Source organism: Zootoca vivipara, chromosome 1, assembly GCF_965207765.1.
Source record: "Zootoca vivipara chromosome 1, rZooViv2.hap1.1, whole genome shotgun sequence".
Classification (NCBI taxonomy): Eukaryota; Metazoa; Chordata; class Lepidosauria; order Squamata; family Lacertidae; genus Zootoca; species Zootoca vivipara.
Genome location: NC_142582.1, coordinates 21,218,167 through 21,243,832, shown reverse-complemented (window position 1 = coordinate 21,243,832; position 25,666 = coordinate 21,218,167). Strand labels below are relative to the sequence as shown.

Below are 25,666 nucleotides of genomic sequence, written 5' to 3'. Positions count from 1 at the left end.
ATCGCTAGATCCTGCTCGCGGAGGCAACCAATCACCCGTCCCATGTACTACCCATGTATAAGAAGACAGCCCCCCCCCTCCATTTTTTACTTCATTTTGGAGTAAAAAACCCTTGTCTAATACATGGAAAAGTAGATAAGTAGAGCAGTTTTGGAGCAAACAGCTTCATATATATGGCACAAACACAATTGTTAATCTGTCCCCAGGTTCCTGCCGCACTGTTGAGGCTCTACCTTTCAGCCCATTAGAACTCTGCCCTGTTCTGCCCAACAAATTCAAATCACAAAACTCCTTTTAGCTGACTGTTCATTCTAAGCTCTGGTATTGCATTCCAAATGGTAAAAAAAACCCAAAGTTATTGAGCTTTTTTTTAAACCCCAAAGTTATTGAGCTTTTTTTTAAGGGTTGAAATTGTTGGCTTTTTCAGGGTTGAAATTGTTGAGCTTTTATTAGTATTTGACCCCAATAAATAAACTGCCACGGGGCCGGATACAACTGGCCAGGGGGCCGGTTTAGGCCCCTAAAACGGACTTTGGACATGTCTGGGTAAAGGTAAAGGACCCCTGGATGTTTAAGTCCAGTTAAAGGCGACTATGAGGTGCAGCACTCATCTCACTTCAAGCCGAGGGAGCTGGCGTTTGTCCACAGACAGCTTTCTGGGTCATGTGGCCAACATGACTAAACAGCTTCTGGCGTAACGGAACACAGCGATGGAATCCAGAGTGCACAGAAACGTCGTTTACCTTCCTCCTATTAATCTACTTATACTGGTATGCTTTCAAACTGCTAGGTTGGCAGAAGCTGGGACAGAGCAACGGGAGCTCACCCCGTCGTGCTGATTTTCACTGCTGACCTTCCGATCAGCAAGCCCAAGATGGAAATGGTAGAGAGAGATTGCAGGAGACAGACCAAGTAATTATTTTCATTAAGTTCCTGACCACCTACCAAGTTAGCTAGCCAGAACCTTTATAATAGGAACATTTATGGAAAGACAAATTCTCCATGTAATTGATCAGGCTTGAATAAATCCTGCCCTAGTGTAATCATAGGTTGTGTACTAAGTTGTATGTGTTATAGATTTATTTTTTGTCTCTGAGCCTACCTCTTTATGTCTTTGTGCTTCTGATAGATAAAATCTTTATTTTGGGGCATTAACATTCTGTCTTGATCACCAAAAGTTTGTGTACGGCGTCTTTGTTCCCACTGAAATGCACGTTGGGTTCTGATGCATAATCTAATGAGTACTTCAGATTCAGAGGGGATGAGACAGTGACTAGTAACTGCACATTAAACAAAAATTCAAACAGCCCCTTATGGAACTTTACTTAACCAAAGACAATGGTAAAAGCAATCACAGTTGATTAAAGTGAACAGTACTGTATTGGTAAGCAATAAGGAAGGAAGTGGAGTTGCTTCTCTCCTAGAGTTCCCAAGAGAACTAGTGAAAGTAATTACTTAATACTATTAAGTTCTGAACTAGCCCTCTGAAAAGGAGGGGAATATTGATTTCCCATTTTCAGCATACCACAGTAATTTGTAATGCATTTACAACCGTTCTTACAACTTCCTAAACAAGACAGTAAATAGTCTTGCCTCCACAGCATTGCAATCAAGAAACCTCGGTTTGTTAGCTTCTTCTCAACTATTTGCCCTAATTTTCACTGACTTAATAGATGAAATATACAGGAAATCATTCCGTTCAAATAGTCTCATCAGATCTTCAGCTGCATTTACTAACAATGTTGGAACAACAAGAATCTGGTTATTTTTGTCACCTAATTTTTTTCGAAGCACTACCAAGCAATGGAAATCATGCTAGATTTCTCTTTGATAGTTGTACTGTTTCATTTGTAGAAAGGATTACCGCAGAAGTATGGGCATAATTTAATTGGTAGGTATTTAGTTGAATTGGCACATTACACAGTGGGTTCCAAGAGTTTTCAGACTCGTACAAGATGTCTAGTAAGAAGTGAAGTCCATGAAATAATGAATGGTGTGGGAAGAGAAAAAAGGAACAGTAGATTACTATTGTTAAACAATATTGTTGAATTTATACAGTATTGAAGCAAGAGAGGACTTATCTGCACCAGATTTAAAACATGTTTATTTGCTTTTTTAATACAGTACAGTTCATCTGTGGAACTGTCCACCGCCAAAAAATACTCAACACTACAGATGCATTCCAAAACGACTCCACAAATTCATTAATTGTTATTTAATGAGTAACAAGTTATTTATAATGTTTCTATACTGTCATAGGCTGGATACCATTAGAGTGTAGGGTGCAGTGTGAGATTGCTTCTAAACAGGCTTTTGTTTCAGGAGAGGATAGTTGTGGAATTGCAAATCAGGGCTATATAATACCTTTGCTGCTTGCAGTTAAACTAGATGAGTGGCCCAGTTTCTCCCAGTGATTGTATTCCTAAACCCTAAACCACTTGATCCCTTCTTCTAGAGACCCAAACTTGGGTCTCCAGCTGTTTTTGTAATACAGCTCCCATCATCCCTAGCTATCAAGACCAGTGGTCAGGGATGATGGGAATTGTAGTCCTAAAACAGCTGGAGACCCAAGTTTGGGAAACAATGTTCTAGAGACTTAGATCTAATAGATCTGGCTGTAAACAGTAAGAACATTGTATTTTGCAGCTTTTATTGGTGTATTTGGTTCTGCTATAAAACAGTCGGTATAATGAGATGTATTGTAAAGCACATTGTTCAGTAAAAGACGTGCTAGAACAATTTATGGTGGGAATATTTGTAGGATAAAAGTTATCAAAAATAGTACTGAAGACTAGGAGTCGGGTGTTGGATGAGACATTGCTGTGAACTGAAGAATTCATTTAACATTTTCTTCTTTTTGTGTTCCCCGCATATACAAACAGACATAATAAATCTCACTCTTGGATATCACTAGTGTTAATTTATTGTTGGCATCCGGCTGTCTCGGGAGACAATGGAAGACTGCGCCTTCAGGGGTAAAATTAAGTGTTGTGGCTGTAGAGACCAATAGGGGAGAGACATGTTTTATTTCAGATGGGGCAGGTGTATGTAGAGGTCTGGTTTGGCTGCTACAGGTGCACCATGGCATTTCTTCTCTCTGCTCTCCTCCCAGCCTTATTTATGCTGGTGATATAAAGCATTTTGAACACCTTTTATGGGAGCTAGTATCATGGTCCAGAAGAAACTTTAATAGCTTTAATGCTCTTTAAATTTTGAATGCATGAGTCACAGCCACTTTTTACCTGTGAGATGTTGTTACATTTAATGAATATGTTCCAAGAAGGGGAGAAAACGGGTCTAGATGTCTTCCTCTTCTCTGAAATGAATACCGCTGTCTTCCTCCCAGGAGCAGTTTAAAGATTAGCTGATGTGTCTGCGCAGCATTTTGGAAGCAGACCATCTAAGTGCTCCAATAAATTGAGTGCTTGTTCAGGGCCTCTGTTTTTAAAAAGTTCATAGGATGTGGCTGGTAGAGGCATACTTTATGGGATGGTTGATGATTGACCATCTTCCCTGAAGCAGGTTTAATCGGGGAATTCAGACTTCTGGAAGAACTTCATCCTGGGTTCTTCCAAACTTGGACCATTTAGCAGCATCCAGTCATTGCTGTTTTGCTTTAAACGGGAAGTGTAATAGCAACTCTGCAATGGCTACCTGAGTTATTTCCATCCCAGCTCGTCATTGTTAGAACTATAACAGGCTTCCCCAAACTTGGCCCTCCAGATGTTTTTTGCCTACAACTCCCATTATCCCTACTAGCTAGCAGGACCAGTGGTCACGGATGATGGGAACTGTAGTCTCAAAACATCTGGAGGGCCGAGTTTGAGGAAGCCTGAACTATAACTTTAAGAACTTGTACATGAAATTGCTTTCCTTCCCCTCCTCCTTCCTCCTCCCTTTTTCTTTTGTGACATAGATTTTAGGTTATAAGCCTGAGGGCACAGACTGCCCTTTCAAGTGCTGTTTAATTGGTATGGAAGATGTGGAAGATTATTTTGGCTAAAGAATGTGGTGAAAATGCTTTAAATATATAATAAAGAAAATAAGTACAGTTGTACCTTGGATCCTGAACGTGGATCCTGCCTTGGTACTCGGACGTTTTGGCTCCCGAACGCCGCAAACCCAGATGTGAGTGTTCCTGTTTGCCAACATTCTTTGGAAACTGAACACCTGACCTGACGGGGCTTCCGCGGCTTCTGATTGGCTGCAGGAGCTTCCTGCAGCCAATCAGAAGCCGTGCTTCGGTTTCCAAACGTTTTGGAAGTTGAACAGACTTCCAGAATGGATTCAGTTTGACTTCCAAGATATGGCTGTAATTAAAAGTGTGTGTGTGTGTGTGTGTGTGTGTGTGTGTGTGGAGATGGGGCAGCATGCTAAAATGTTCTTTAACAATGTATTGCAGGCGGGCAAGTGCTTAGACTGCATTTTCCCACTAATATTTGGACACAACTACATTTCTGGTGTATAGCCAAGACCTCTGCTTTGTTGATGAATTAACATAATTGTCCTGTTTTGCAGATTTTTTAAATTTCAGCAAATTTCTATCACTGACCTTATAGAACATTTCAAAACTCTCTAATTGCTTGCAGCTGTGGCAGTGTCATACAGCTAAAGAATAAACAGGAAACAAAAGATGCAGCGTGTCAGCTTTGCAATGACATTTTTTTCAGCCGGAATAAAATAACATTGTCCTGTTATTTCGCCAATTGCTGCTTTGCAAATGGCAGCCAATTAAGTTCTGTGTGATTCGTTCTTTTTATGCAGCCACTTACCCAGTTGAAATAAAATAAAACATATTGTTACACTTAGCAGTTTTTAACATCACTGGGATTGTGGGAGGTGGTGTGTCTCACTGTTTATGACCACATCTGCCAACCAAAGGTTTTAGCAATAATATTGTAGGGTTCGCAAATGTGAAAGCGAGTATGTATGTCCTGTGGAAAGACAGCTTCTGCAGAGCTTATTAAAAATATCTAGAAGCTCCTCTAAGTAGAACTGGAAGCCAGGCCATCTTTTCAGAGAGCTGTCTTAGTACATTGTAAGATTCAGTCTCAAACCTTGCAGTTCTGAAAATTGTATTCCCCATACTTTCATTATCAAAGGAAAGAGATTCAGATCAGTAACTATCAAAGACTAAAAGCAATTTTAAAATTGCCTTTTGCACTAAACATTTTAAGTTTTTTTTTAAAAAAAAACACATTCCTAGCTTCTTACTCTGATAAAAGATAGGTCCCCTCCAGACTGAGTTTTTTATGTGGGGGTGGGGGTGTTTAATATATAGTTGGTCCAGAAATAGTCCATTAATGGTGGATTTATACAGGGCCATCCAAACATTGTGGGACATGGGTGGTTCTGTGGTCTAAACCTCAGAGCCTAGGGCTTGCCGATCAGAAGGTCGACAGTTCGAATCCCCGTAATGGGGTTAGCTCCCATTGGTCGGTCCCAGCTCCTGCCAACCTAGCAGTTTGAAAGCACGTTAAAGTGCAAGTAGATAAATAAGTACCGCTCCAGCGGGAAGGTAAACGGCATTTCCGTGTGCTGCTCTGGTTCGCCAGAAGCTTAGTCATGCTGGCCACATGACCCGGAAGCTGTACACCGGTTCCCTTGGCCATTAAAGCAAGATGAGCGCTGCAACCCCATAGTCGTCCGCGACTGGACCTAACGGTCAGGGGTCCCTTTACCTTTACCTATCCATACATTACTCCACTTTATTCATTTTTCTGTAATACTTCCTCATTGTTACCACATTATTACAGTCTAGAGGGGTACACTTGCATTACAGGGAGAGGGTGGCGCTGTGGTCTAAACCACTGAGCTTCTTGGGCTTGAAGATCAGAAGGTCAGCAGTTCGAGTCTGGGGAACGGGGTGAGCTCCTGTTGCTCTGTCCCAACTCCTGCTAATCTTGCAGTTCAAAAGCATACCAGGATGAGTAGATAAATAGGTACCGTTGTGGCGGGAAAGTAAACGGCATTTCCATGCACTCTGGCACTCATCACAGTGTCCCGTTGTGCCAGAAGATGTTTAGTTATGCTGGCCACATGACCCAGAAAGGTCCTTTTCCTTACACTTGTACTATAGCACATCAAAAGTGCGACAAAGTAATACCCCAAACACCCTGGAACATTTGTAGTATCAGAAGTTACAGAATTTCAGCAGGAAGCTATGGGACATCCTTGCCTTCAATTCAGAAAGTTCCCACCGACTCCAACAAGATACAATCAGAAAACGAGAGTTGTAAAATTTGAATTGCATATGAAATTATTAATGGAAATGAAATGTACATTCTATTCAATAGAAGTTACTGAATTCTGAGCCCTTTCTTACCTGCAGCCCAATTTTTTTTTTTTTATTTTTATTAAGGCTGCATATAGGAGGAAGTGACATAGGATGTTGCCATTTCATGGGCTAGTAGTCAGGTTCCAACCCATGCGGGCAAAAAGGAGAGCATGGCAACGAGTTACTCAGATCAAGGGTGTTACTTCGTTATCAGGGCTGTATACAAACTGATTTGTTTGGATTGGCCTTTAGAGTCTGCTGACATTATTTAGGCTGGTTCTGAATTTTAAAAAACCTGTGGCGCCTCATCTACTTTGTTTATTTAGAAGCCAGAATCCTGGTGGCACAAGAAGTGAGGCATGGGAGGTTGACTGGTATAGAGGCATGTGCACATGCACAGAGACAATAGAGTATCAACATTAATCGGTGAAATTGGGTGGTAATTAGCACACTGAGTATGTTCTTTACCTGTTTTTGGTATAACAGCAATGCAAGCTTGGTTAAATGCCTCTCATAAAGTCCCCTTATCAAATATCCTATCGTACAATTGGTGAAGTTTTGGCACCAAGAGATCTATGAATGTTTTATACTACTCTACTGGAAATCCATCTGAGCCAGGTGTCCTAATATTTGCCATTTTTAAAAGAATGATTTCCATAATCTCTACTTCGGAGAGTGGAATTCATAACAATTGGTTTTGTGTATCTTCTACATGGGTGTCACAGACCAACATGGGCTTCAGTAGCTTCTGCATGTTCCTGTTTCTTAAATGATAGATTTAAGAATCCCAACATTGAACTTTTTCCAGACTTTGGGGCCACCCCCAATTGGCACCAGATTGATAGATGATGGGACTGGCATGAGGTTTTTGTCCTGGTTTCTCAAATAAATGTGAGGAAGTAAGTGCTTCCTCGCAGAAGTTGAAAGGACAGAGCTCAGTTTTACTAGCGTAGAGTTAAGATGGAAGTGGTTCAAGGGGTCATATTAGCAATGGCACATATTCCTGCTCCAGAGTGTGCCACTATATGGAGGATATACCCACTGTCACAATAATACACTTATGGGGTATTATGCTGACAGCATCACCATCTCAAGTAACATACGTACAGAGAGGAAAATGGTTTGTATTTGAGACATCATCTTTCTAGAAAAACTTGTAGCTGTGAAGGCTGTAATCAAGAAAACACATAATTCATCACACAAGGATTAGTATAGCTTTCTATATAAATATGCCCGTAGAGGTGACACTGGAGAGAAGTGGATAAATTACCCTTGAACAATAAATACTGTTGGGTATTTTCAAGTAGAGTTGGTTTTTAAAGGCAGACATCACACAGAGTATCAGAATGTCTGGTCAGATGTGGACCCTCCATGATAGCTCATCAAAATAATTTTGTCCTGAACGCTTAAAGCTTCATCTACTTAGAGGACATGATAAACAATGACAACAGAGTAATGATTATCACAGTGGAATCTCTTAAGCAACAAGTTAAAAGGATTTTCATTTTACAATTGAATAAGAGTGGATTTCTAAATTGTGTTTGCATAGATTAAGTCAAGTGCTTGTGCTTGTTATGCACTGTAATATAAATAAATTGCCTTGGTGTATAATGAAAAACACATTATTGATGCACATTTGCCTAAATCTGTCAAATTTTAAATTAATCTTTTCTTATAAGCAGCAACAGGGACCTATCATGTTCTTGTGAAGGGTTCAGAGAAGCTGCTCCATTTATCTGTGAAACCAGCCTATAACTGGAAATTTCACAAAAATATGGTTATGGAATTCAAATTATAAGTGATGCGTCCATAAATTTCACACTGTCTCATGTAATTTGCTCAGCATGATGGCATTATTATATTATTTGGGCTCAGCAACCTTTTTGGACCAGTGGGAACATCTGGAATTTTGAGAAGGGCATATGGGTGCCAGTCACAGAACGTCTGCCTTGAGGGCGTGGCACAACCCAAAATAGCTGCCACATTTGGAAAAAAGCAGAAAAATAGACAGGGCCACAAATATATAAAGGACTGCCACTGCCCCCCTTCCATCGGTACCCTGTCAATGGGGTGGGTGGGTGGGGTGGTTTCATTTACATCAGAAACCATCTCACAAAGAGAAGCTTTCCTCTTTTCAGTATGGATGGAAGGATGAGTGTTCATTCCTGGCATCCGAGAAAATGGTTCTGAGTTGGAAACAGTGACACTATTCTCACAATTTTGAAGACTGTACAGCTATAAAATTCGCCTAAAAATGAAATTAAGTCTTCTATTGCTTCTTTCTCTATGAACATTCATTTTCATTCATCCCCATGCAGAGCATGCTATATGCACCTTCAGTGTAACATTTGCCCTGATTTTACTTTGTAGGTTGGCATTTTAATTCACGCTTAATTTGTAGTTGGTGTGAACGCCTCAAATATGAACTTTTTTTCCTGCCTTTTGCCTGTCTACAATAACCATGTAAATGTTCTTAGATCTCCATGACCTTAATGCATATTCAGTTCTCTGCAATGTTAGCATTTCTTTAATTTTGATGTGCCTTAAATGTTATGGGGTGGTTTTCCATAAAATACTCAAGAGGAGCTTACTGGATATTAAAACCATGAAAAACTGGAAGCTCAGTAAATGTTAGAAATGGTATTCTAATTACTTGCACATAACAGTACACGTCCTTTTGGACCGATTAAAATGCTATTAAGCAATAGGAGGATTGCAGGATTTGGGGCCTTAGTTGTACAAACAGATATTTTAACATTCTCTTCTGGTATTTCCCTTATGTTTCCTAGTTTCTATAGACAACGGAAATTTGTGCTCTGTTGAGTTTTTATTGTTGTCTGTTTCCGCTGAGAATGAAAGTTAGTGAATATCGGCTGCCGTGCCTAGTTGGCTGGAACAATCAGATTACACACTCTGTAGCTCAGCATCTCTCTGCTTCGCTTGGAGCTTCATCAAGCCAGTTAACATTATAGCTATAGGAGAGGGCTCTGTCCATCCTCACCGCTGATTTAATCAGCGCATAATGCTGGTGGTACCTGATCATTTTTGCTTCCAGTTACTGTCACTGCAGAGCAGCATGAATTGTAAAACTAAGTAAGTGAACCCAGAGGAACCACTTTTCTATGCGGATTCCTCTCCTCCCTGCTTCCTTTTTTTCTACTGCAAAAGCTGAAAGGATCTTAACAGTTCAGTTGCACCTTCCAGGCTCATGTCTGCATTGCAGGAGGCATGGAGCTGCATTCACTGCTCAGTGAGCTTTTGGGATGTTTTGCTTGGGGGCGGGGGGGGGGGGAGAAGAGAGAGGCTGTTTCCCCATTAATATAATTCACTCTACAAGCTTGTGCAGGCTTTGAAGAGGCTGCCGCCAGCATCAGTCTGTGCTAAAGCTAGACCAAATGAAATGCACACACACCACATTGGAAATAGCAGGAACCTACGGTAAATACCGGGACCCAGGTGGCGCTGTGGTTAAACCACTGAGCCTAGGGCTTGCTGATCAGAAGGTCGGCGGTTCGAATCCCTGTGACGGGGTGAGCTCCCATTGCTTGGTCCCAGCTCCTGCCAACCTAGCAGTTCGAAAGCATGTCAAAATGCAAGTAGATAAATAGGAACCGCTACAGCGGGAAGGTAAACGGTGTTTCCGTGTGCTGCTCTGGTTTGCCAGAAGCGGCTTTGTCATGCTGGCCACATGACCTGGAAGCTATACGCCGGCTCCCTCGGCCAATAATGCAAGATGAGCGCGCAACCCCAGAGTCGGTCACGACTGGACCTAATGGTCAGGGGTCCCTTTACCTTTACCTTTACCTAAATACCGGTAGGGAGGTTATCCTGAGGTTGATGGGAGGGAGGAGAGGGAATAGTCACAATAATTATAACACTCATTTATTAATTTCCAGATGTATAGACATGTTTCTTGAAGCAAAAACAGGAAGGCTGTTTTTTAAGCTAGGAGCCCCAGTTATGGTGCCATGGGGATTGTGCTCCATCCAATTTTTGTTTTTGAATCAGTTTTTTTGGGCATTTTTGTTGTTTGGTTGATTGAGAGAGCTGTCTGTTTTCTGTTCTCATCTTCTGAGTGGCCACTTATGTTTTCTTTTTGTTACTTGTTTGGGGGCAGGATTTTTGCCTGTTTTGGGAGAGGTTCTGAGCACCACCACTTTATTATTATTATTATTATTATTATTATTATTATTATTATTATTATTATTATTATACTACAGTATTTATATATACCCTGCTTTTCTCCCTGATGGGAATCAAGGTAGCTTACAGATAAAAATAAGAAACGGTTTTCAGAGCTGCCCATGACATTTCTTCGATTTTCGAATGCGTCCTTGTGCCCCAAAAGGTTGGCTATCCCGTGCCTTGAAGACTAGCAAGTTTCAGTGCGCCATAAGCTTTTGTGGACTAGAGACCACTCCATGGGGATGATATTTTATATTTCGATTTACGCTACAGTATATTTTGTTAGATTGCTTATTCTGATATTTTCTGTTGTTATTTTCTGTTTTCTCTTGGCATCCTTTGAGAGGGAAAAAGCACATCCACATAATGGCTGAATATCCCCTGTTAGTCATGATAAGAATAGACCCACTGAAATAAATGGACTTTAAAAAATATTATCTGCTCAGAGGAATGTACTTGGGGATAAACTGCCTCTGTTTAAACGCATGCAGCACTATTTGTGCATATATTAGGGGCTCCCATGTGAATTAGCATTTGGTGCATCAGTTTGTTTTCCTTCTATGAAGTTAGTACAGTGGACGCTTGGGTTGCGAATGTGATCCGTGCGTTTGCAACTGCATCTGCGCATGCGCGGTTGCAATTCAGCCCTTCTGCACATGCGCGAGCACCACAACCTGGGTTCGGCGTGGGACACAACCTGAAAAGATGCAACCTGAAGCGTCTGTAACCCGAGGTATGACTGTAATCGGGACCAGTGACTAGACCAGAGTGGTTTGTTGTGGGTGTGCAAAATCCAGGTGTGTTTGCACAAATTCCTATTCCTCAGAGCTACCTACTTCACAGGATTCCTGTGAAAATATTCCCTAAGCGACCCCCATGCTCCATATATGCAATTCTAAGCTCCTTGGAGGAAGGGGGGAAGAATATAAATGTCAAACAAATGAATAATAAAATAAGAGTAATAAGCACCTAATACTTCATGACTTCAAAAGTTTCATGTTTTGATTGATTAAACTCTCGTTTTTTTTGTTTTGTGGGGTGGGGAACGATTCCTGTTCTGCAACTTGGTTTTCTCAGAAGTCTGTGAATTCTATAAAGCTTTCTCACAAGTAGTTAAAGTTCCAGGTGAGATTTTTCTATTGGCCTAGAAAAGAAACTCTTGTTTTGACAGTGTTTTTGAAATGTTTTGCTCCCCAACAGTTCTAACTGCAAATCTTGCTACCACCCTTTATAAACAGAAATCGTATGTCTATAGTGCCATCAAGTGGATGTCAGTCATTATAGCATCAACATTTTTTATACTTGATACTTCATCGCCGCAAAATTCCACTTGTTCTCACTTCAACTGATTATCCCCTATCTTAATAACAAGTTACGGAATAGAACAGAACGGTGTTTGTTGCATTACTCCATAGACCATAGCAGAAAATACAAGCTATAGTCTAGTATCTAGCCCTACATACATTCACCTGAAAGGCCAGCTGATTTCATTTAACAGTCTCTCCATTGAACTCCAGTATCTATAACTGAAACTCATTTAATCATACTGAAGTGCTTCAGTTTGCTTGTGTTGTTCACCGGGCAATAACGCTGAAGCTGACGGCATTGTGCATCAGCCCAAATGTGGAGAATTATCCGTTCTGTAAAATATCCATCCTGCAATCATGACCTGAAGGCTGGCATCATTAACCCTGCCATATGGGAATCCCTTGCAGATGATCGCAAATGCTTGGAGGTAGACAGTCATGTTGTGCATCCACAGCAGTGACCAGAGATAGAATGACCCCTGGGAGGAACGCAGAGAGAAGAAATGCCATGGTGTACCTGTAATAGCAAAACCAGACACCATAATCTGCAAAACCTGAAATAAAACACGTTCTCCCAAATCGGACTCTACAGCCACACACTTCCTCTATTTGAATGCCGCCTACTTTACAAAGTTATGGATTACCTCTGTTGCTTTGTCTACTTTTTTTCCTTTAACCCAGCCCGCCACTGGTATGGAAGGTTGTCCATGAGCAAATGTGGTTTCTTGACCTGAAAAAGATTTGCCAATCCTGATCTAGGGAGAGAATCATTTTCTGTCCCTTCAGGTAGTAGAAGACACTGAAGTCATTATTTACTTTCTTCGGGCTACAAATTCTGTGGACATCTAGAAGGACTTTATAATAAAACCGTATAGCTGCCCTCGCTGCTTGTGAAAATACATGAATGTGTCGCCTGAGTGACCTTAACATGTTAAATTTAATAAAGTGTATTTACTCAAGTTAGATATGAGCTGTTTTTGCTTTTGCTTCCTTTTATATAACTTTGAGGTCACGGTAAAATAAGCTGGAGGCGCTAGGCCTAATGAAACTGATTTTATTTGGGAAACTCAAATCTGTGGCTTGATAGGATAAACCATTTTGGTACACAGTTGTTTTCTTCTTGGTTGCAGAAATAACTTTTTGCTCCTGACACTGCTTTGGTTTGGCTCCTGAATGCCATAGCTAATGAATTTGTCCGGAATGTAGAGAAAGTACAAAATGAGGAAATTTGAAAGTCGTGGGACCTTATTTTCTAGTAAATGAATAGTTGAATGCCCTGCAAAATACAAAACTTCCTTTAGGGTGCATTCAGACATGGGGAATACTGTGGGACATGGGGATTTCCTGGTTACAATGATGATGCTTCTGTCTTGTTTTCTAATGTTCCTTTCACACCGCAGTACCTGTTGTGTTATGGACCAGTGGCTTTTACTGCCATGTTGCACTGAATTTCATTCACACCAGTGATCACAGGCAACATGGCTGCTTCCTCACACTTTCCACACCTGCATGGTTCTGCTTCCCCTGATTTACCCATGAAAATGGCAGGAAACAAATCAATGCTGGTATACCACCCCAATTTTTGTTTACTTTCGCAATGTTCCAGGTTAATGCTGCTGCAGTCAGATTATTTCTAGAATCAAATAACATGGAAATAAGTGCTAAACTTCATTTAGATTTCCATGAGGGGCTTTTACATCACACGAGAGCTCAAATATAGTATAGAAGTTAATAGATAGAGAAACATCAGGGAAATAGAATTAACTGTATTCTGAATGTAGCCTTAAGTTCCCTGTCACATACAGATGACTTGGGGAGGAAAGGGAAGGGTTGGTGGCAACCAGAGACAACAGATAAAGCCAGAATGAAATATGTGGAACCCTGTGTGGAATAATTTCAGTTACTTCATTTTAAAATTGTACTACTTTGTCTCTTCCACTTCAACCTGCAGCATTTTCAGGGCCGCCTTAAGCGTTAAGAGTTGTCGACCTTTTTTTAGGGAGAGAACGGCCAAAGTTGTTGACTTTTTTTTAAAAAGGAAATAGTTGTTTACCTTTAGAATGTTTGGGGGACGCAAGGACCCCCATTCGTTGGGATTTGTTGCTGCCGGTGGCGCACGGCAGATCCTGTCCGGAGATGTTTCCTCCGCGGTCACTTGCATTCCCTGTCGTTCTGCGCTAGTGCCCCACGTTGGGCAGCGCTGGGATCGTGCGCTGGCAGCAGAAAAGCCACCAAAGGAACCCGCAGCTCGGCGCATGCAACAGGATGCGTCGCACAGTGCCCACAATGTTACACATCACTCTGGGCATGGCGCTGAAACTGTTAGCCGCCATGCAGCTGGGGCAAGAGCCGACAGCCGAGTGGAGCAGAGCTTGTCAGAGCCCCGCGGGCTCTTCTGCAGGCGGCTTGGCGCGAGTTCGGAGGTGAGCGTTGGAGTCCGGCGAAGAGCTGCCCACAGCACTTTGATGGGCTCTGCTCCACTCAGCTGTCGGCAGCTCTTCCCCAGACTCCAATGCTTGGCCCCGGACTCTCAGCCTGGCGCCCCTGAGAGCCCAGCGCCTGGGTGCTGTGCACCCCTAGCACCAACAGTTAAGACGGCCCTGAGCGTTTTCTATACCAAACACCTTAGTGTCTTAGTTTTGCATATCTGTGTATTCATACTGTTTTCTTTCCAGCCCCTTTCTGACATTCTTTGAATGTGTGGGTGGCACAGGAGTGGAATCCCATAAGTACCCAGCCTTCACTGCTTGTAATAAGGTCTGGAAAGAGCTCCTGTGTGTACAAATGCTTTTTGTGACGGAGCTTTGTTTTTCAGGGCTCCCGCTTGTATAATCCCATGTTATGTACAGCTGCATTCTGGAGACTCTTTCCAGACCTTAATAAAGAACTTGTGATTTATCCAGATTATGTAGAAGTCAGCTTGTTGTTATTTTGGTGTGCAATAGCAGACATTTGTGAAAAGCTGGTTGCAGTTCTTCCAGAATATGGACATAGGAATAGATTGGTTTGCCCTTTCTTTGGCAGATGTTTTGTTTGCATTTGCAGGCACTGGCCACTTGCAGTAGTAATACTGCACCAAAAAGCTACATTTGTTGTCTGCGGCAAAACATGCATGCGTACCATGGTACCTTCCAGGGAGGGCTTGGGGGGGGGGCAGACTTCCAGGGTGTCACTCAGAAGAATGGGGAAGAGGTCCTGCAACTGTAGTAGGTGCGGCAAAGCACATTCTGAAGTAGAAACATATAATTCTATAGAGTTGGATGGGACCTCAAAGGTAAACTATTCCAAGCCCCTGCCAATGCAAGTAATATGCACTACCCTCAAAAGTGGGGGACAGAGGGTGGCAATGCTCCTGCAAGAGCATTAAGTCTAGAATCTAAAATGACTTAACTGTAGCAATGTCTGAACAATTCCAGTGCACAGCTATGTAGAGCAGACCTTTTGAAATATGACCAGGACATATGTTTCACTTGGTTTGCATGTATTTCGTGTGCATTCATGTGAGGTTAATACACAAGTTATCAAGCAGTTCATTTGGTAGCTTCAGTACTGGCACCCTGTTAAGTGGAGCCCTGTTTCTACATTTTGCAGGATGTAAGCTGGTAACATTGCTCATAATGTTGTTCTCACAGAATGTTCACTGAGCCATTTGTTCTGTGTTGTTGTTTTTCTCCGAACGTTTCGCACATATCACCCTGAAGAAAGGGAAGGAAGACAAATAAAGTCATTTGAAGCTGTTGTAAATACACTTCCTGCCCAGTTGTTCAGGAAGGAGCGAAGCATTGCCAATAGCCCTAATGTTTCACAGCCCCTAAATTCAGGCTAACTTCATCCGAGAGCTTTGCAATCGGACAAAACAGGATGTTACTAGCAACACATCAATGGATGTTCGAACATGCACTCTGGACTTTGATAAGGCTGATTTTTTAATAAAAAAAAGCTGAAGGAACTACTGGGTTGAGATCCTATAGTCAGAAATACTAGTAGTTGTGTGGTGAACCCCGATGCCTCCCCAGAATGAATAATGACACAGGACACATGGCATAAGGTTAATGGGCATAATAGGCCCGCTGTGCTGGCAGTCTGTGAAGGGTTAACCACCGTTGGATGAGCCCTGCGATGCACATGAACTAGGAACTCATCCTGGGGCAACTGCTAGGGGTCGTGCCTTTAGGCCCTCACCTACCACGGCTTCGGACTTGGCCACGCCCCGGACTCCTTAAGGGAGTACCCTTCAGCATTTTGGGGGAGGTGATGGCAGCAACCTCCCCCCCCACTAGTAACCTTTCAGAGATAATCCAGTGCCTACCGCCAAAACCAAAGTTGTGACGAGTTACTACGAGGTAGGCGAAAACCACCAGGCCAGAGCCAATTTGCCCAGTGGGAAAATTCCTACCAGGCTCCTCAATGGCGACCAACTGATGTCCATAGCAATGTCAAATGAGAGACCTGCCTAAAGGGAGGGTGGGTGGGAAAACGAAGCAGCTGGAGGATAAAATGAGGAGAGAGGCAGATTCCCGGCTGCGGGCTTTCTTAAATCAGCAATCCGCGCCTCCTTGGAACGTCCTGATTGCACGCACCAAGGGAGTGCCGCGGCCGGGAGCCAGCCAATGGGCTGGGGGAATGGCAACCATTCCCCTCCCCCCACGTGTCGGCCTCGTGGGCCCACAACCTCCACTCCTCCTTATGGCGGAATGGACTGACCCGAACCAATGGCTTCAAGTGACAAGAAAAGAGATTCCGACTAAAAATCAGGAAGAATTTTCTGACAGTAAAAGCTGTTTGACAATGGAACGGACTCCCTTGGAAGGTGGTGGGCTCTCCTTCATTGGGAGTTTTTAAGCAGAGGTTGGATGGCCATCTGTCAGGGAGTCTTTAGTTGAGATTTCTTCATTGTAGGGGGTTGGGCTAGATGACCCTTGGGCCCCCTTCCAACTCTGCAGTTCTGTGATGCTGTGATTCAGGATCCACATCGAAAATACTTTTCCCATAAATGGCATACCATTCCCACTGGTGCCACAGGATATTTTGGTGCTAGCTCAAGTGCTAACGAATGTTGCGGAGTACTTGTGTGAGCACCAAAGAAGTACTAAGTGCTCCTCCTGCGCATTGAATCAAGAGTAATATATCTGCAAAGTGACCCTTCAGTGATTCCGCCTTATATGGCGGGGTGGGCGGGAGCGTGGTTTAATCTGAGCACCCTAAAGACAATCTGTATGTTAGAACACCATCATCTTCCCTCTGTGGCTTGCCAAAGGGCATCCAATAAATTGGTGGCTGGGATTTGAATGAGGGACATGGAATGGTATATTGTAGTAGGTAAGAGACAATGAATTGGGAAACCTTATGAAAACAGAATACATAAAAAATGCATATGCTGCTCTTGATACGAGACCAGTAAAGCCTGATTTAGGGCCCATAGGATACAGCTTAAACCACCAGCAGCGGATGACTTTTAGAATAAAAATAGGGGGGGGGTCCTTCCCCTGAGAAATATGTTTGCGAAGGACAAACTTCTGCCATGCTCTTATTTGATCAGAGGCCTCGATTGTAAGAGTTGCCAGACACACTGTGCGCAGATGCCCCAAACATAATGTGATTTGGTTGAGTGTTCTCACCTAACCATATTTCAATTGATTCTTAGCCTGTGGATTCATGTGCTCAGTAAAGCATACTGCACTGTTTGTAGGAATGTGCATGTTTGGACAATTTAAAACCCAGAATGAATTAAATCTAGAAATGATTTCTTTTTAGAAAATTTAAATTGTATTTTTGTAAAAACGTTTGCTTTTAGAGTTTTTAGTTGTTATAATAATTATTAATAATGGTCGCTGGTGCTAACTGTTTCAAAACATGGTCTTTAAATGATCTATCTGTACAACTTGCAGAGGTGGAACTTATGGCATTTGGGGATTTTTAGCTTTTTAAAGGTTCAGATGCCATATATAAATATTTTGTGCTTGAATGTTTGCTGTTTAAAATTATTACTATTATAATAATCATTATCGTTAAAGTTATTTCTGCATTATCACTAACCAAGAACTCTACATGACTTACAAAACATTTTAATCTCTCAGTTGAACTGTTAGAATTCATCTGTATTTCATAAAGTAGAAAAAGTAAATGAATTTGTATTTATTATATTTGTTAATACTAAGGAGCACATTTCTTTCATAAATATAAGGAGGCGGCCAATTTAAAAGAAAGATGTTTGAATGCATGGGATCTTTGTTGAAAGAGCTTTCAAAGGAAGTAAAAACAAATCTTCCTGCAAAAGAAAGAATAGAATTGTAGTATTGTAGTATTTTTCCTTTTGTGAAGTGTGTCTGATATTAGCTAAAACATAAGGATATGGATTTAGATTTAATAGTCCACTCTGAACCTATTCATTTATTTTAAACCCATGAGGTTAGAATAAAAAAGAATCATGCAAAAAAAGAATATTTTGAGGTGAAAACGATCAAGTACTGCACAGTGTTGAACAGTTTTTATTCTTTAGCTGAAGTTCTTTCTCCTGATAAAATATTGAAGAACATGTAATCTAGTATTGCTAGTATTATGTGTCATAGAATTGCAAGATAAGAATTTATTTGTTGAACGACATTTTATTTTGAACCACCCTTTGGCCGTTGGAGGAGCAAAGGTTAAAACGTGGGCACTGGCTGAAATCTGACCCCTAAGGTTCTTTATAAATCACCAGTCTTGTTCAACATAGCACTAAAAATTGAATCCACCCTTTTCTACAGAGTGATACAGTATGTCTGAAATGTAGCACAAGCGTGTGTGTTTTTCACCGAAAGCACACCCATTTGGAAAGCCAATCATTTTATTGCAGATGGTTGTTTTTGGAGGGACAGGGGGACAATAATGTAAACTATGTGCAATGTATGAAATGGCTTTAAAGTTGTGTGTTTTTGGTGACAAGGTAAATTACACATGTACAAACCTAGCCATGGGCCATGGCAGCTCTTCATCTCAGAAAACCTTTGTTAAGATCAACACTATTTGGATGGTGCCTCCCATATTACGTCTTCGTGCACACACAAAATAGCTCATCGTGTAGAAGACAAGGCTAGAACATTTCTCCATGATGTGCTGGTATCCATATGTTGGGGAATTTTGAAATGGGGCGGTATTGGGAACCAAAAAACATAGCACAATAATATTAGAGGACACCCTACCTCCCTGAATCAGACCAAAGGCCTATCTAGTCCAAAATCCTGTTACCACAGAAGCCAATCAAATGCCTCTGGGAAGCCCACAATCAAGACATGAGGGTATTGTTTCACAGAGTACCTCTGGGAATAAGAACATAGGAAGCTGCCTTATGCTGAATCAGACCATTGGTCCATTTAGCTCAGTGTAGTCTGTAGTGACTGACTGCAGCTCTCCAAGCTTTCATGCAGGGAATCTTTTCTTGGAGGTGCCGGGGTTTAAACCAGGGACCTTCTGCATGCAAATCATAGGTTCTCCCACTGAGATGTGTATGTTTCCTTATCTGGGGCACACTTAAGAATGGTGGCAACAGCCGGAAGTCTGCTCTTAATGGTTGTTCCTCAAAAGCGGCCTGCTCCTAAACGTTAGAAATACGGAAAGGAGAGAAAGCCTAGCCATTGTTGTGGGAAGCCTTGTTAAGCTCTCTTCCTCCTTTCAAATCATTTTGGTGCCCATATTTGGTGCCTGAAGCGCAGCTCTAAAGCAAGCCTGCCCAACTCTCAACCGCACAGTGACAAGTTTGAGGCAGCCATTTTGTTCAGGGATAGGCAACCTAAGGCCTGTGGGCCGGATGCGGCCCAATCGCCTTCTCAATCCGGCCCGCGGACTGTCTAGGAATCAGCATGTTTTTACATGAGTAGAATGTGTCCTTTTATTTAAAATGCATCTCTGGGTTATTTGTGGGGCATAGGAATTAATTCATTTCCCCCCCAAAAATATAGTCCAGCCCATCACGTGGTCTGGGGGACGGTGGACCGGCCCACGGCTGAAAAAGGTTGCTGACTCCTGGTTTTGTTTCTGGACTGTTCTTATCCCCAAGACCTAGTTTTTTGTGTTGAGAGAAATGGAAGTGCTTTTCACCATATAAGTCCCCACCACCACACCTGCAGTGTGAAGTGGACAGGCATACCAACCTCTTTGAGAGCTAGATTGAAGAGTCACTTTTAATTACAATAACAACTTCTAATAGCTGATAATTCCTTTTTGCTTCAGGTAATGGAGATGTATCTTCCGTTTTGCGGGATTGCCATATCTAACGCTCAGCTGTTTGCTGCTTCCAGGAAGGAGTATGATAGAAGCAGAGTAAGTGAAAAGTTGCAATTTGGGCCACTGCCACTAACTTTTATTTCATATGCTATCTCTGCATGATCACATGATAAAAGGTCAGGTGACTGGAGATAAATCATTATTATTTCTAAAGAGAACATTGACACTTTGTTGAAAATACACATACACTTAATACATATCACTTTGTTAATCAGTGATATGTATTTTGGCACTGATTGCAATATTTTGTTCTGCTCAAGAGTGAGGAATATCTTGTATCAGCAAAGCTACAATCTTACGTGCTCTTTCCTAGGAATAAACACAGTGAAACTTCTGTGAGTAAACATGCATAGAATTGCAGTGTAAATATATATATTTCCTGTCTTCCTGTTCTTTATGGTTTTAGCTTCATATGCAAAGGGTATCTTGCAGTTACAGATGTTTTTACCCAATTTTTTATCTACCAGTAGTAATTCTACAGTAATTCATTTCCTCTGACATTATGATGCCAACATTTTTTGAGTTAAATGGTGACCACTAAAAGCTTTATCAGGATGTTACAGTGTGCAACTCATGAGAGCACAATGCACAAGCATTGCAAAGAGCTTTCTTGTGTTCTGTACGACTTGACTACTGTAGAAAAAAAACAAGTCTTTATTTTTGACATTTCAGTGGGAGTCTTTGATTCCCCCCTCCCCCACTTCCCGATCTTGTGGGTGACATTTGTGAGGAAATTGGGAAGCTAGGGCTTAGGGATCTGGCACATATTCAGGAGAGCAACAGGACACAACTTTATTGCAACTTTACACATCAAGTAGTTTGGCACGTAAGGCTAGGGATAGATCTTGCAAAAAGAATCTGTGTGTCTGAGGAAAGTCTGGGAGGAAGGGCGCTTCGAACAGAGCCCTAATGCAATCAGTTCCATTAATTTGTATAGCTTAAGGCATACATGAAACACTGAAGTGACGTTTTATCAGGGGCCCCATTGAGAAAATGAGCAAACAAAAACACTGATTTCCGTGTTACAGGTAGGTAGCCGTGTTGGTCTGACGTAGTTGAAACAAAATATAAAATTCCTTCCATCAGCACCTTAGAGACCAACTAAGTTTGTCATTGGTATGAGCTTTCGTGTGCATGCACACTTCTTCAGATACTTCTTCAGATTTCCGCATAGGTGCCAACTCCCAGATTGAAAAATCCGGGATCGGCGCAGCGCAGCACCGGAAGTCGCGCTGCGACCATTTTGGAACTGGGCAGAGCAGCACCGGAAGTTGCTTCTACGCATGCTCTGCCCATTTCCAAAATGCCTGCAGCGCTGCAATTCACGCAGCGGCCATTTTGGAACTGGGCAGAGCGGCACCGGAAGTCGCTTCTATGCATGCTCTGCCCATTTCCAAAATGGCTGCAGTGCCAGAAATCGCTTCTGCACATGTCCAGAGACTCCAGACATGCGCAGAAGGAGCCTACCCGGGCTGGTAAGAATCCGGGGGATTTACAGGTTTTTTTTAAATCCGGGCTGCCAGCGGGAAACGGCTGGAAAAATGGGGTTTCCCGGGGAATACAGGAGACTTGGCAGCTATGGATTTCCGTGATCTTTTACAGGGACATTTGCTCATTGCTGTTTTGGGCACCTAAATTTAATTTAGAAGGAGTAAGCTCATATTACAAAGTCACTTTTAGAACGCTTGTTTGGGGGAAATTGTCCAATAATTTATTCAAATTGTAATAGCTGCCCCTCCCATATATATAGGCCTTGCTGGAGGTGGTTAACGATCTATTTGAAGAACAGACAGACCTAGAGAAAATTGTGAAGAAAATTATGCACCGAGCCCAAACTCTACTAAAGTGTGACCGCTGCTCGGTATTGCTGCTCGAGGACATTGAGTCTCCAGTAAGTAGTGTTTCAGATTTCAGCTCTATTGCATTTCTGTTATGATGACTTATTTTAGCTGATAAATATCTGTTGAATGCTGTTAGGTTACTACTCTGTAAATTCTCTTGCAAGATACAACACCGAATTAAAATGCTTACCTTTGTACAGGGGTCACACACTTTTGGCTGCCCTTGCCAAAGAATTTAAATGCTAGTTCTGTTGCTTTCCCCTCACAAGGATGCCAACTTGAACAAAATATTGGGGGGCGGGGGCGGCAGGCATAGCTGCCAAGTTTTCACTTTTCTCGCGAGGAAGCCTATTCAGCATAAGGGAAAATCCCTGTAAAAAAGGGATAACTTGGCAGCTATGGCGGCAGGTAAGGCCTGCTCTACATAATTGATCACATGATGTGGTGCACACACACCATTTGAATGGCAGTGACCATCAACTTCGGTGGGGGGGGGCGTGGCTCAAATATTTTATTTGGGGAGGCCAAAGACCCCATGGCCCCTAGGAGTTGCTTCCTATGTTCCTCCATGAAGGCTGGGAGTGGGGGGGGGGAATGAGTGTTCTATTGGGCATTGCTGCCTGAAGAGGAATGGAGCGAGTTTGGGCAGTGGTGCCCAATGGTTGCAATGAAGCAGCAGTCAATGCTTCCCTCATTTGGGGGGGTGGTGGTGGTGGAGATGGGTAGGGTATTTTTGAGCAGTAGCAGTCAGTGTCCCCCTGCCACTGTTCTTTCCTGCTCCAAACAGAAAAAGCCACCAGTTGTCAATTTGACTCTGCTTCATCATAGCTGCCAAACAATCTGCAACTTTACCCCCAGCTGTAGAGTCGTACCTAGGGGTTGGTGAAATCGGCTCCTACTGGGGATGCAAAAATCACCTATTACGCTTTTGAGTCCTCCCGTGACACCTTCTTTTTTTTTTAAAAAAAAAAATCTATTCTGTGTTTTGGAGGGAAAATGTGTCCCTGACACATCTTGAAAATGAGTGATTATTCCCCCCTTCCTCGCCGTACAAACTCTTTGGTTTCTTATGTAACACAGTGCATCTTTTTTAAAGCACATTTTTCTATTTTTAAAAGAAGTATTTTTTGTTATTATATCTTCACCTTAACATTTGAATTATATCAGGATGAGTATAACTACACCACTAACAAGTTGTTTAAGAGTGGCTCCCTCTTCCCCAGAGAATCCTGGCAACAGTAATGGACCAGGAGGGCATCTGGCTAAGAATTATCAGCACCCTTACCAAATTTCAGTTTCTAGAGTCTTTGGGGAAGCCATGACAGTGGAACTGCCATAAGACCAGTATACGTTTGTAGTACAGATATGCCCAGAGTGACCGTTTCGTAACCTTTAATTTTGTACAGTGCAGTTTACTAATCCCTCACTTGAAAATTTGACAAGGGTGGAATATCACCTGCCTCTAAAACAAACAAACAAACAAACAAACAAACAAACAACCCTTGGTATACTTTATTTGATAGAATATGACTCATTGCCAATCAAAGTGGTTGGCCTATGTTGGCTTATTCTATTGGCCTATGCTTCTGTCTGGTCTCATATGCTTATTGCTACTCTTAACAAGATTCTGAATACCCTAGGGAGACACTTAGGTGACAAAAACACCAGTGTAATAATAGCAGTAGTCCTAACTTGGAGTGCTTATACCCATAGATGGCTCCCTGTAGCCAGTAAATAAGGCAGAAACACATTCTCCTAATGCTATAGTCATGCTTGGGCAAGTAGGAACAAGACTTCATGAAAGGGAAAGGTGCAGGGGGTTGCTTACATTCATGATTGCAAGTACGTGTTCGTGTTGTGCCTTTCCACACATGGTGAGAAGCTGACTTTGTGGTATTTTAACTGCACATTCAGGCTGCTGTCATTCTCTTTTAACATGTTGGGCACATTGTCTAAATGTGCATATAATAAAATATATTTCACAGATCTTCACTGTCAAGTCCCAGCATCTTAATCTTAAAGCAGGCAGATCTTCAGAGACTGACACACATGTTTGTCTGCTTCTTTCTCCAGTTTTGTGTTCCTAAATCCTTCTGCTCTTGCTCTCACCCAGTCTGCACGAAGACCTTGGGGATATTAGGTCAATAACTTAGTCAGAAGCTCAATCCAGGCAGCCAAGCCAAGCTGAGTTGTTTGCTTCTCACATCAGGTGCCAAGATAACACTCAGATGTAGCATTCTCCAGACATTCCCTTGAGATTTACTCTGGTAGCCAAGTCACCAAAATGGCTTGTCCCTTTGCTCACACTGGAGACTATGGTTTGTCTGTTAAATCTCACTAGCAGGTTAGGTGGGTTGCACACAGAAAAGGCATGCAACCTTTCCTCTGTTACCAAGTCCCTAAATGCTTCCCACCCTTCCTTCATTGCTGTTAGGAGCAATGGTAGCAGAAATACACCACCCAAGACAGAGAGTGCTTTTTCTCACTCCTCCTTATGGTGTTTTGAGCTATGATCACTGTTTATAACAGTGACTGCAACAAACTCCCCACCCCCACCCCTCACCCCGTGACGATTGCTACAGGATCTGCCCTGCTTTCTCTGCCTGAAAGTGTGATTTATGGTTGATTGGTGCTCTGAATCAGCATGTCAGTCACTTACCCACTGGTGCTGTGACATTTGGTTAAAACACAAGTATGCGGAAGCAACCGAAGGATTGCTGGAGGTGGCTGTCAGAAGACAGATGGGGGTATTACCACCTAGACAAACTAGGCAGCAAGCTTCACTTTGTATTGACAAGTGCTGGAATCGTGAGATGCGTAAGAAGCAAAGTGAACGTTGTGTGTACTGCTTTGAAATGTATTACTATTTTTCAAGAAACAGACAGTACTGAGGAGACCACCTGACAGTGTGTTTTAGGCATGGAAGTTACAGCTAAGCAATTGGTCGGTGTTCAAATCCCTGTTGCCAGTGGTGGTTTCATTATAGTTTGGAACCACTGGTTTCGGTTCGACTCTTGTCGCTCTTATTATATAAGAATATAGGCTGCTTGTCTTCTATTTTGACTGATGCCAATAAATTATTGCATGGCGGGGGAATATTCCTCCACTAGTGTAAGAATTATTATTTTCCTGATGTTGAAGTGTAAGCTGGCACTGTGAAAGTTTATAATCTGAATTTGCTCACCAGAGTTTTTATTTATTTATTTCATACACTTTTAAGTTTGCACCTGCAGTAGGCTTCTTCAGTGTTAGAACTGGCGAAATCCTGAAGATCTGATTCTTTAAAAGTTATCCCATATCTCTCTTTTTTACGTGAAGGCAAGGAACATGTTTATGTGACAGTGTGGATCAATTTGATTCCAATGTTAATGCATGATGGAGCCTTACACTGAGCTGAACTTTTGGCCCATCTAGGCAATTTGCATAATCCTCAAGTGAAATTTCCCTCATCCATGACCATTGGCCATGCTGGCTGGGACTGATGGGAGTTGGAGTCCCACAACAGTAAGAGGGTTCGCCATCTCTGGTCAATAATCTTAAAACTTTCCAGACTTAGGGTACACCATAAGTCAAAGCATTCATTTGGGAACCCAGTTTTTAATTTTACTTACTTATTGGTATTTCATAATTTAATACTACCAAAAAAACCTAATAAGTATATACTTCTTCATTTTTATACCCTAGTTTTGTATGGGACGTGGGTGGCGCTGTGGGTTAAACCACAGAGCCTAGGGCTTGCCGATCAGAAGGTCGACGGTTCGTATCCCCGCGACGGGGTGAGCTCCCGTTGCTCG

General features: G+C 42.2%; 1 protein-coding gene across 1 annotated transcript in view; it reads left to right on the top strand.

The window, feature by feature from the left end:
- The window catches only part of PDE11A (phosphodiesterase 11A), a 163,192-nt gene that overhangs the window by 36,084 nt on the left and 101,442 nt on the right, over positions 1-25,666 (top strand). Inside the window, exons 3-4 of the mRNA XM_035112278.3 lie at positions 19,978-20,067; positions 21,782-21,922. Coding sequence (XP_034968169.3) covers positions 19,978-20,067; positions 21,782-21,922 — 231 coding nt within the window. The remainder of the gene's footprint in view (positions 1-19,977; positions 20,068-21,781; positions 21,923-25,666) is intronic.